Source organism: Camelus dromedarius, chromosome 17 (genome assembly GCF_036321535.1).
Source record: "Camelus dromedarius isolate mCamDro1 chromosome 17, mCamDro1.pat, whole genome shotgun sequence".
In the NCBI taxonomy this organism is placed as follows: domain Eukaryota; kingdom Metazoa; phylum Chordata; class Mammalia; order Artiodactyla; family Camelidae; genus Camelus; species Camelus dromedarius.
The window spans coordinates 48543586-48556508 of record NC_087452.1 but is presented as its reverse complement, the minus strand read 5'-3'; the positions used below and the strand labels follow the sequence as shown (position 1 = coordinate 48556508).

Below are 12923 nucleotides of genomic sequence, written 5' to 3'. Positions count from 1 at the left end.
ACACTATAAACTTGTTGCTTCATTTATCTTTATGGCAGCAGCTCTATGTAGATTTCTACATGTCCAAACATAATGTGGATAGAGTCTCCTTGGCCCACTGGACCCCCCCTTTGGCGAGCACAGGGAAGGCAGTGGAACTGGGTCTAGGGACAGTCACTATCAGTGATCGTTCATTACGTTAAAGCTTGAACTTTAGGGATCACTCTACCTGATCAAGAGTATGCAGCCCTTTAGTAACTGCCTTTGGGTTGAGGACTGTAGGTGAACGGCCAGGGACAGGTCTCCAGGAAACCGCCTGACAAAAGAGCCTGTTCATACTCAAGCCAGCAGACAACCTGGCAACCTCGCCCCTTAGACCAGCTCCAGGCAGCCCAAACTCTGAAAGGATACTGTTTACCCAGCTGGGGCAATAAATTCTCCCAGAGCACCGAGCCATATTTAACATAGAGTAAGTGCTGACATACATCATCTTCCCAGGGAAGAGATGACTAACATTGCACCAGAGACGCGGACTGGGAAAACTACTCTTTAGCTGCAAAAGAACTCTCTTCTATCAAGGATAGTTATGGCTTGAGCAAAAGGGGAAAATTAGTGCCTTATAGTCAACTCAATTCTATGTGGTCAAAAGGCAGGTTTTGTCCTTGAAGTACTGCTTAACTATCATATAATTTAATTTTACCATCTAGAAAATAGCTGCTCTCCAAGAGGGCTGCCCACAGCAACTGCGACAGGTATGACAGACCAGTAACGGAAACCACCGCCACCAACATCATCAGCTTGCAAACTCACTCCACATAAAAAACCTCTGCAAGCTTAATTATTCTGACTATCAGGCTAGCTTATTATGCCACAACACTAACGAAAGATTTATAATTTCCACTTTAAAGTATTTGAGATTTTTCTGTGATATTTTATGTGATATTTAAGCAAGTAGACTGTTGATAGTCTACACATTTTTCCATGGTTTTGGTAATGACAGAAATTGTTAACAAAGACACTGCTCGTATCTCTACGGTCTGTTCTGATGCTTTGCAATGTTCCCTCAGAGAGAATGGAGCTGGTGACACATGACACAATGTCAAGTTATCGGGCACAACAGGCCCAAAGTCTGAATAGTACTGATTTGATGAGTCATATTACAATTGGTAAGTTACTCTGCTTTTATGAGAATGAGCTTCATATATATATACTACAGATAAATGTGATCTTTTTCAGGCAGACACGATCCTTTTCAGCTCTGATTCAGTACTTACAGGGATGAAGCTTTATAATAATCTTAGGTAATAGAACCTTCCCACTGATGGTACCAACAGACACTGTCATTCAATACTTCAATAGACGTAATACATACACAGTATCTACTATTGTTTTTTTTGCTGTTGTTAACAGTTTTTACAACATAAATCAAGAGAATTTCAGTTTGAAACTATTTCAACAAACCATTCCTTCCCCAGATGCATGGCTTTGAACGTCACTGGATTCTACTTGTACAAGAGAGGTAAGAAGGCGTCAGCCCACCTCAGACCCCGCGATGGGTTAGAGAGAAAAGAGGAGCAAGGGGACCGGAGCCGGGGACATGGCAGTCATTTGATTAACAGGATTTTCTCCCATTTTAACTAGGGACTATACACCTGTTCCCTTCGTGCAGGCTTTGCCTTCCCTTTATAGCTGAATGACATACACGCACACACAGACATTGTAGTAAAATGGTAGTAACTAAGGTAACGGTTGGGATTGCTATATGCATACACTGATTCAAGAAAAAGGTGGCAAGACATTTTCTTTCAAGCCACATTTGCAGACTGAGAGCCTTCCACACTCCTGGCGCTGGCCTGGAGGCCGGTGATGCACAGACAAACATGCAGGCCAAAGCCTACTCTGACTCACCCTCGCAGAATGTGAAGCAGCTGCTTGATGCCGCCCCAGACGCGAATTTCCACACTGGTCTCGGGGTCCTCACAGACCTGAACCAGGATCCAGACGACGCTCCAGAGCAGCTTCAGGTGGTCCGAGTGGAGCAGGCTGAGGAGCACGGGCACCCCCTCGTAGAGCTTCAGCTGCTCTTTGACCTGGCGCTCGGCACAGAGCAGGCGCAGCAGCTCCGCCGTCAGCCTGCGGGGGGCGCGAGAGTCGGCGTGAGGCTCAGGCACCGACCTGCCGTGCAGGCTGGGCTGCGATCGCTGCACGGACTAGCAGGCCAGCGTGTTCTAAGCCACAGGTCCGCATACGCTGTCTGTAAAGGGCTGGACCACAGCCAAACGTCTTCAGCTCTGCGGGCCATGCGGTCTCCATCATGACTGCCCGGCCATGCCACCGTGTGCCGAAGCAGCCACAGACAACACGCAGGTATCAACCGGCATGGCCGTGTTCCAATAAATCTTTATTTACAAAAACAGGCAGGGAGCCGAATTTAGCCTGCAGGTCACAATTTTCTGACCACTTTCTAAGACATAGCCTTACTGGATCCCCACCGGTCTGGCTAAAAACCTACTAACCAGCAAATAGGGACCAAGTTCATACAATGGGACCTGCACTGTGCTCGAGACAAAAGAAGTAGAAAAGCTTTACTCCCAGTCTTCAGAAACCTACTATGTGATTGCAAAATTAAGCCATTAATACGTGATGGCAAAAACACTATGATGCAGGGAAATTAAAGGCCAAGCGCTCAGTGAATATCTGGAGAATAAAATGAAAGTAATGATGACATAAGGACACAAGGTTCAACTGAACTCTGGAACCACCCCGTCTACAATGTTATGATGCAACTGACAGTCTGTGTGTCTGTCCCCTGTCCTGCACTGTGCAATCGTGTCTTATTCATTGTCAGTTTTCCAACTCCCGTGCAGAGGCTGGTGGGTGAGTGAATTCAGATAACCAAGTCTACAAGTGTGGTTGGTAAAGAGAGTTAAGCTAGCTTAGAAGAAGAATAAGGGATTTACCATGAATTAAGTCTCAGTGTTTCATTACTGGGGATTTCTGCTGTCTATTTTGCCACTTTAGAAAACCACGACTTATCTGAGCAAATATCAAACGATGCAGGTTGCAACTCTGTAACTACCTGGATACAGTAAGTTTTAGGGCAACATGTAGCTCAAGTGAAAATGAATTAATTTTACTCTAGATTCTGTTTTGAGTTATAACAATAAATGGTCATGAAATAAGTCCGTAGCTCTTCACATATTTTACTTGCCTTAAGCAAAACAGATTTTAGCAATCTAATCATTTATTCAACACACAATCTGAAATTACTAAAAGTAGAGACATCTGAGTCTCTTTTCTTAAGGAAACAGAATGGAAATAAATGCAATGAACAAAAACATTAATGATTCGATCATAAGATTTATATATTTCAAATCTATGACCAGTTCAGGAAGTAATGCAGATTCAAAGATAAATCAATGTACCTATTTCCTATTGGTTCCTTTATATAAACTGAAATAGAAAAATAAATGCCAAGCTGACTCATGATATTCAGTTAATAATGTAAATAACATGACATAGTAAAAAACACAATAGTTGCTTTCATCAAATATAAGACATTGTCTGTTTCCCATTAGCAGTCCTACCTTTTGGAAAGCAAGTCATATTCATGTAAAATCATCAGAAGATTTTCTACAATGTTGAGTTCACTTATCTTCTCCCTACATTCTGGACTACAAATTGAAAACTATCAGTAACTGCGAAAAATGCATTTTACCATATTTTTCTTGTAATACCGTAACCCTCATATGAAATTCATCCCAGGAGTAGAAACAAAATGCAACAGAGCTCTATGGGGCAGGGCTACATCAAATTCCAACATTCAGTAAGTATTATATGTCATCAATTTAAATTTAATAAAAGTATGCTGATAACCTCTGGAGAAAGGGAATTACATACTATTCACAAAAAAGCAACGATCAGCGTTACGCACGGCAGCCACCTCTCCCATCTAAATTGCTACAGCAACAGAACTTACTAAAATACACTTACCTTTCAGCCAAACTAGCCAGGGCCAGAAGGGCACCCAACAGAACATTAGTATCTCGGGCACTGAGTAAATTTACTAATGTCTGAAAAACGAAGTAAAGTAAGTTTTAATTATGCAACTACTACAAGCTTCTTGAACAGTATACTGTTTCCGTCTAAAGATTGTACAGGCTTAACCTCAAAAGATCTGTTAAATGCTCCCGATTCCCAGTTCCTACGGGGGCCGGTGTCCTCCCCCTCCTCAGACCAGCTCCTTGTCACCATTCCTCGCCCAGGACAGAAGGCAAGAGGGGCCGAGGAACACGACTGAGCTGGGAGTCTTCTGCGGCTTATCGGTCACCTTCTCTGAATTCCCATGAATGCAAAGGCATGTGTCGTCGCTCTGCATTTTTAGAATGCAGAGTCCCCCAAACGCACACACCCAAACACGCTTCAGGCCAGAGCTGTGACCCCAGCAACAGCCTCCGGGATGATCTGGGGTTTCCACCATGTGGGTTCTCCCCTTCGTGGCTCCATCCTCCCCACTATCTTTCTTCCTTTTCTCTCTCCCTTTTTCTGTCTTCTGACACACGGTTTCCCAGACTTCAGTAACTGACGGACCATTTCCCAACTTGTGTCACGCCTACTCTTGACACCTTAACGCTACTCAGAAACGTCCTTCAAAGCCTAAGTGGTAACACTGGCGAGACACAGAGGTGTCGACGTAAAAAGCGCTGCCCCGTCTATCACCCAGAATCACCCCCTACAACGAGCAGCATGTGTGAACACATTTTAGGCAACCTTGCTCTAGGATATGCTGGAAAGTGGCCTCCTGGGGCAGAAGAGCTCAACGAATTACTGAGACCTGGCTCCAGGCAGCTACCGTCTAAATAGCTATGTTATAAATATCAATTCAGTCTGTCTTGATTAAACCTGCATTCAGCCATCTTAAGATACATGTTGGACTCATATACCCATCTCATTATAAAGTTAAAACATGTGAAATTGGGCTACAGATCACGGTAATTTCATATGGTTAAAACTAATATATCCACATATGCCAAGTGGAATGTATTTATACATGTATATATGTATTTATTTATTCATTCATTTATTTGTAACTACACACCTAGGGTCAGCTGATATATACTCAAGGTTTTTCAAGCAATATTTAAATTAAGCAACAAACCTAGTTAAGCAGTAAACAATTTAATGGCACAGAAAAAAGAGAAATGTTTCAGAAAACCTCTGTTTGCTGTTTCTATATTACTCCTTGGGCTGGTAAAGAACATAACAGAGTTAGCAGGGATTTAATTTTAGGCAAGGCTAGCAGGTCTGTGAATGAAAATGACACGCGGCTTGACCACGAGGGCTCGGAACCCTAGCATGTGAGCCAGCGCCACGTGAAGCTGAGACGCCCGCTCCTCCTGGGACCACTCACCTTGTGGGCTCCACTTGTGGTGACCCATTCTCTTTGGTCTTTGACAGCAGCGAGTTTTTGAAAAATGTCTGTAAAAGAAGGAAATATCTCAGTGATGGATCTGAAGCTTAAAGGCGGTTAGTGCTCACAGAACCTAAGGTCTCAAGTTCTGACGGGCAAGCAGAGGAGGACAAACGGGAACACAGGCAACACGAAAGGGGGCAGGGGGACAGGATGAGTTTTTACTGCAAGAATCACCCTTCAGGCTCAACTAGTATTTACCATATTTTACTGCTGTAATAATGAAATATGGAAAGAGTGAGAAAAAAAAATCAAACCTTTCCTTCCACTTAAGAGCCGGGTGAGTTCCTCACCATCATTACAAGTTCTAAGTGACACCTATTCTTCCAAGATCCTCCCCATAAAGATTTCAGGTGATGGGCTTATCAGCAAGTTCCTCAGCTGAGGGGAGCGGTTGGCCTGCAAGAACCTTCCTGGTGCCTCATGCTCAGCACAGACTCCTCTCTCCTGCAACTGAGAATCAACGTCCTGTCCTGCAGACACATGGGAAACCAGCCTCCGCACACAGAGAAGCGGGCCAGCCCCCACAGCAGCAGGCCTCCACGCTCATCTAATCTGGAGAGACGGGGGGTGGGCTGGCAGGAGCGTCCAGAGAGAGGAGACGGAGTGTGGCCAGAGCAGCTCCCCCTCGCACAGAGCAGTGTCTCCCGTAATCATCACCGTATCAGGGGGTTTGTCTCCTTTTTCACTTTCCGAATGTTCCAGATTTTTGGAAGGAGGTATTGTTAACCCAGCTTGATAGATGAAAACTCAACAGTCTCTGACATTTTAATAGACATCAAAGGAGGCAAAAATATTTTTAGTAAAATTTGCTTTTAGGAAAGGATGTTTCTCTTGCACTAACTAAGATAAGATTGTGCTCAATGAAAATCTTTTTAAATATGAAATTGGGCTTTTCAAGGTAAGTGTTGCGATCTAAAAATCTCCCTCCGGGCACATGTTGCCACCGAGTGTGACAGCCGGTGTGGACTCTCATCCCTCACTGTGTAGGGGACGCTCGTATACATTCATACATATTTGCCCTGCGGCAAACCCCACTCCCGGGAAGTCGCTGTGTCCCCGGGACAGGCTTACACGTCATGTTGACCAGCTTGTCCACGCTGTGCTGCGCCTCCCCGTGGCTCAGGTACCCGTGGGCCACCATCTCCATGCACTGCAGGAGGGACCAAACCAACAGGCCAGTCAGAAGGGAGGACGGCAGGTGGGGACAAGACTTGCACTTCTGCAAATGAGCGGTAGGTGGCGCCGCGGGTTCACCACACAAAACTCGTGCCCCTGGGCCTGTCTCTCAAGCGCAGAAGCTGGAGGGTTTCTGGGTCCCTTTTCTCCTGAACGCCCTGGAGTGGAGGGAGGGAGCTGGAAAGACTGTCAAAACTCTCAAAAGTCCCAAAACAACTCATAACTGAGTAAGTTTGTGTTGTAATTTAGTCTCCAAATGCAAACAAATAAGATGCATAATATATAGTACACAGAATGTTAATTCTTCAATGTACTGTTTTAGCAGAATTTTTGTAAGACACTGCATGTACTTTTATTGACCTTAGGTTTTATAATAGCCTCAATTATATCTAATCAGCATACAAGCAGAGCGCAACAATCAGAATGAAATGTACGGGGTGTTCTAAATCCCTGGCTGTGGATTACTGACTATAATGAGAAACATGCTTAGAGAAACGTAAGTAAATTTCTGATACTTTAATGGAAGTAAAGTGAATAAAAAGATCCTTTACAATATAATTTTTATAAAAGACTGTTTTATCAAATAAGATAAACCTCTAGCCAATTTTAAAAATTCCTTAAAAATAAAAACTAGATGTCCTAGCAACTTTCCAAGAATAAAAAAAATTAAAATAACAAATAATAATTTTTAAAAATTTTAAAAAATAAATAGATTTAACAGTAAATTGCCATTAAAGTTCACCATCCATTAATTCCTCAGAACTGAGTTGGCAGGGCCAAAGGTTTATGATGAAAATTATTCTTTCCATACATGGTATAGATTTCAGGAGAATGCACTGTTTCAACTCAATGCCATGCCTGGGAATCTCGTCTGACTGCACTAATAAACCCAAACATTGGACTGGCTCAGCACACACGCTCACCTCATTACCTTTCCTCAGTAGTTGCCAAAGCAGAAAAATAAGTGAAGTCAAGATCTCTCCTCACACTGTCATTTATTTTAGCATTTTAGTGAGCACAGTAATTCTTTGTGTTGTGGGAAAGTTATGAGCATCTCCATAATTGCCCCCATCACTCGGTGTGGGCAATGCTGAGGCCCTGGGCCTGCCAGCCAACACCCATTTATTCACCTTACTAACTAAAGACAGATGATTTTTCATAGAACTCTCTCGTTTCAACAGGCTGGGTACAGTGAGCCCCGTTAGCCAGGAGAAAATGTCCCAAGTCCCTCGCTGCCCTATGAGTGTCCTGTCTCAGGCTCACACCTACCTGCCCTGCCTGGTCCTCTCCTTGGTGGGCCACGCAGGTAAGAAAGACACCTCAGCTGTCACACACCTGTGTGACCTCTGCCCCAGGCCATGGCATAAAAAGGAAAGGCAAGGCCAGCCAGTGCAAAAGGAGTCTTACCTGAGCGAGGTTTTCAATCCCACCCAAGCTATGGAGTATTTCCTAATAAAATAAAAACAACACAACAGGTGTGAAAGATGGGAGTGTGTTTACACACAATTTCTTTACTAAGTCGTAAGTTTATAAATTTTTTTATTTTTTGAAGGTCCCCATTCTAACATAAATATGGAAAACTTTGATGTTTGGCACTCACACTACATTTAAGATACACTATTAATAAACAGCTAAAAGGATGTAAACCTGCTCAGAGCTACAGCCTGCCTCCTTGTTCTTTTTACTTCCTCCCATATCACCATAAAATGTTAGAGCTGGAAAGGGCTGGCAGACATCATTCCCTTCAGGTTAGGAAAACTAAGACCCAGAAAGGTACACCACTTGGCCTCAGTGGCAGAGCCTGGCTAGGCCCCCGGCATCCCTGCAGCCCAGGACCCTCCTCCAGGCGTCTGCACAGTGTGGTCCACGGACCAGCATGATCAGCATCACCGGAGCTGATCCGAAGTGCAGACGCTCCTGCTCGCCCCAGACCTGCTGAACGACCCTGAATTTCAACAAGACCCCCAGGAAATTCGTACACCCAATAAATTCTGAGGAACGTTGCTCTAGTAGATTAGACTTGCAGGGCTTCTCAAGACGATTTGGCTAACAGTTTTACTGAGCCCATACCCTCAACAAATACAACAATAATCATTGGAAAATGCCCTCTGATATAGGCTGTTAAAACCAGCTCCCAACAAGAAGGCACCGCGTGGAACTTCTGAAACTGCCCCAAAGTGCGTATAAGAAAGATCACGTTGGGAGGCTGGAGTCGTGAAAGGAACTAGCCTGGTGCTCGGCTGATGGTAGACGCCCTCAGGTTACCCACACTGACGTTTATCTTCAGATAAACATTGTTTCAGGCAGCCCTAACATGTTTAAAGCTGTGTTGACACCTCTCTCCTTACTTCACACGCACACAAGGAAGTTACCTGAAATACAAACATTTGCCGTCACCCCAGGTCTAGTACCAGGGTGACCGCGAGATCCTGCCCTGCCCCGAGGCCGAGGGGGCGCTGGGGAAAGGCCCAGGGGCTCCTGGCCTTCTGGCTCAAGGTTCCCTTATTCTGTGTCAGGTGAATTTGGAAACAACACACCCAGGTGTAAATTAAGAATGAAGGTGCATTTATAATTCAATTAAAAACAGTTCTGTGACCACCGACTCATTTGAATTCCCATGACTGCTAGTCACTTTGCAAGAGTTCTAAGTACAGAACACAAGAATACTGTATACATTATCACTAATTATGGTAGGACATTTTATACATATGAAAATAAACGTAACATTTTAAGATCACTCATAGTTCTTCAACAAATATTTTTTCCATCTCTGTTGAGTAAGACCTCAGGGTTAGGACCTGAAGGGGACACATATGTAGACGACACTGGCTGACTGCACTGAGCTACAGGGAAGCAGAAGGCAGATATACAGACACTTGGAATTCAAGAGACGATTTGGTAAGCGCTACGAGAAAGTTGTATAGGAGATGCCATGACACTCCAGAGGAGGGACGGGTAACAAATCCCCTGCTGAGAGGACAAAGGAAAACCTTGTAAGGGTGGCAGCCTCTGCACGGGCTTAGAAGGATGGACAGATTTGCTGAGAAGAAATGGGCAAACAGGGAAATAAAGAGAAATCCAAGCAGGCTCAAAGGTCAGAGAAGTCGCGTAGGAAGAGCAAGGAGTCCTATCACCCTGAAAAGCAGTTCTATGACTCCATGAAGGGAATTACTGAGAGTAACAGAAAACCAGGGCGAGACCAAACTGGGGGAAGACTTGGACGTGAGCCTGAGTTTGAACTTGGCCAGGCAGACCTGATGAAAACGTGCGACCAAGGGGCTGACAGAATCAGCTGTGAGGACTTCTGTCTAGTCTTGGAACGAACTGGAGGGGAAAGGGGGGGGTCCCGGAAGCCCTGCGCCCAGCTGGCAGGGGCAGCGGGACGGGCAGTGGAGAGACGGGGCAGGCTCGGAAGTGGAGCGAGCAACGTCAAGACATGAGGACCCGCAGACCTGCCGGGAGCAGGGATGGGAGGAGGAGAAGGCGTCGCCACCGGTGAGCCGCGATGGCGGGAGGCAGGGACACAGTCAACACAGGGAAGTGGAGAGCGACAGGCTGGGTTAGAGGAGCCTCAGGCTCAGACAGGCTAAGCTGCTGGTGGTCTGTCCAAGCGAGAAAAGGCCAGCAGGCCATGAAAAGTGAGACGAGGGCAGAAGACTGAAAGCTGGCATCGTTGAGAGGAAGATTTAAATTTGAAGCTTGGAAGGGAGAAGACACCAGGGAGAGAATAATGTTTAAATGAGGGGTCATGGTCATTTTCAAATGTTTACCTTGGCAAAAATACATGTATCCAATAGTCAATGTGAACAGTATGGAACCAAGTCCATGTTTCCCAAACCATGCCCTGGGAATAACCATTTTATTCTGGGCACTGGCTGGTACTAGGCATTCTATCAGAAAAAAAAAAAAAGATAGTTGATGCCAAGAGCCTGAAAGACAGGAGAGAAAATGACAAAGAAAAGAACTTTGAGAGAGGTTAACACTGAGGAAGGCAGGATTAAGAAGGAGCAGGTAAATACTACAGAAAAGCACAAAACGATGAGGCTCTCGGGGTCAGTGAAGGCAAACAGAAAGCGTGATAAAAGGTGTGGGCGCTAAAGAGAGGCTGGGAGTGAACACAGGGCTGAGGTAGGGCCGCTCAGCTCCACGACTGAATGTAATGGAGTTCAGGAGCTTCTAAGATTTTTCCCTTTATCTTTGATAAGCAGTGTGCTATGGTGGGTTCACTGAGACGAGGCTACTCCTTGGGACGCCAACTACACTTGCAATCTCTGAACCTACGTCTTCCTTTAATTCCGGAAGACTATGCGATCTTATCTTCCAGAGAGACCTTGGACAGAGGAGGCAGGGAAAAGTTATACAACACGTCAGTCCCCCAAAAGGGGGCTGAGTTCTAGTGATGCAGTCTGAGCTTTCAATGAAAGCAGTAATGAGGGAGAGATGACGGCTGGGTCAAGAGAAGGGCATTCTGGGGCTAAGAGGGAGCAGACAGGGAGCCATGGACACCGTAACACAGAGGAGAGATGGAAGGCCGGACCCGGGCAAGGAGGAGAGACATTTCTTCAGAAACAAGAAGGACAGTAAAGGTGCACTGTAAGTCCAATGTTTCAAGCAACACAGAACTTAAGAGAGCTCCTGCTGGGATTGGCCTCCGTTTTGCCTGTAACACGGAAAATGCTGCAATCTGATGACAATGACAGGGGTAGGAGGCATCTGGCTGTGACGCTGAGATGGTTTGGAATAGTGCCGCCCGTGGCTCCTGCGATGCTGATTCAAAAAGAGAGGAAGAGAATGCCCAGCGAGGGCGACGCCTTGCCGACACGCGCTGGCGTAGGTTGAAGTAAAACCCAGCGTTGCTTTGTGACTTCAGCCAAAAATTCTTGGCAGCTTAAGATGTTAAACAACTGCTCTTCTTTGTGGAAAGACTGCCAGGAGGAGAGGCTCGGAGAGCATCCCCGTCTATGGAGGGACTGGAAGTCAAGGGGAGATTTGGTTAAATGCGTGTTTCGGTCATAAAAATCCCATAAACAAAGGAGGTCACAGAATTCTTTCCGTTAGAGAGCAATCCAGTCAACTCTGTTCCAGCCCGTCAAGAACCAGATTAAGAAAGGCAGCAGTTTAGAAGACGGCCAGCAGTGGGACACAAGCACCATCAATTTCCAGAGCAAACAGAGCATCTCTAAGGCAAGTATCTTGCTAACTTCTGTAGGTCAAAAAACTAGATCTCCTGTGAAAAACCACCTTCCTTCATGAACACTTTTACTAATGTTATATATACAGTGTTCTTACCCAAACGAGGCCTGCTGGGGAGCACGAGGGGGCCACTGATAACGAACTGGGAAGAGCAACCGGAAGTCCCACCCAGTCACCCCAGAGGTAACACCGTGGAAATACACAGGTGTTTTTGTCCCCATCAAATCACTTCTCTCTTATCATTTTAAATAGCAGGTGAGACACTTCCCAAACGTGGGCGCTACTGAGTTGTGAGAGAGAAAACAAGTTACCAAGCTCTGTTTCAAACCAAAGCCCGCCAGTTTCTTTCATCTTGAAACAAGGGGAAAAAAATTTTATTTTTTTCAACCAACCTGATAACATGGATCCCTCATGAGCAGCCTCAGACAAATTAACACTCTCAGAAAATGGAGAGACGGGGCTCGATCAACCCACTCTCTGGAAGAAGAAAAGACAGAACATGTTTGTTCACGAACAACACAAGACTGAGAGGGCGAATGAAAAACGTCTGGAGGAAGAACAGTAGCTTATCTCAAACAGTCCGCAACGGGGACCGTTATGCGGTATTCGAGGACTTGACCCATTTTAATGCCAAACACACAGAAACTTCCATTATCAATATGAAGTAGAGGCCCCCCCAAGTTATTTGGTTCTCTGGGCCCTGACTGACTCAGAGCAGCCTCTGATCAAAGGAAACAGCTAAAGGGTCCAACTTAACAAGACTTTATAACCTGGTAACTTGATATCCATGTGAAAAAATAATATGCATCCACTAAGAGAAAATTATTTTAATTTTATTCTTAACCAGGCTTACTTACTAATGAGCTGTGAGCACCTGCAGATGCTACACAACTTCTCCAGCCTTGGGATCAGACCCAGCCCCATTATCTCAATTTCCTCCTCTGCCTGATTTTCACAGGACACTTCCTTTTTATCGCAGTAACCACTGAGAACCTGGCTACAGAAAACCTGCCATCATCTGAAGGAGGGCAGTACGATCCAACGTGGGAATTGCAAACCACCTTGAGTGGTTCGCACTGTGTCTGACAGGTATTGTGTATCG

The 12923-nt window shown here is 45.2% G+C and overlaps 1 protein-coding gene across 4 annotated transcripts in view; it reads right to left on the bottom strand.

The window, feature by feature from the left end:
• Positions 1-12923, bottom strand: part of NEK10 (NIMA related kinase 10) — a 177918-nt gene that overhangs the window by 124222 nt on the left and 40773 nt on the right. For all 4 annotated transcript variants that reach the window (XM_031469795.2, XM_064496828.1, XM_031469796.2 and 1 more), the window contains exons 6-12: positions 12214-12298; positions 8036-8077; positions 6524-6602; positions 5390-5457; positions 3973-4052; positions 3567-3653; positions 1888-2112 (exon numbers count right to left, since the gene is read on the bottom strand). In XM_031469795.2, the coding sequence (XP_031325655.2) occupies positions 1888-2112; positions 3567-3653; positions 3973-4052; positions 5390-5457; positions 6524-6602; positions 8036-8077; positions 12214-12298 (666 nt within the window). The remainder of the gene's footprint in view (positions 1-1887; positions 2113-3566; positions 3654-3972; positions 4053-5389; positions 5458-6523; positions 6603-8035; positions 8078-12213; positions 12299-12923) is intronic.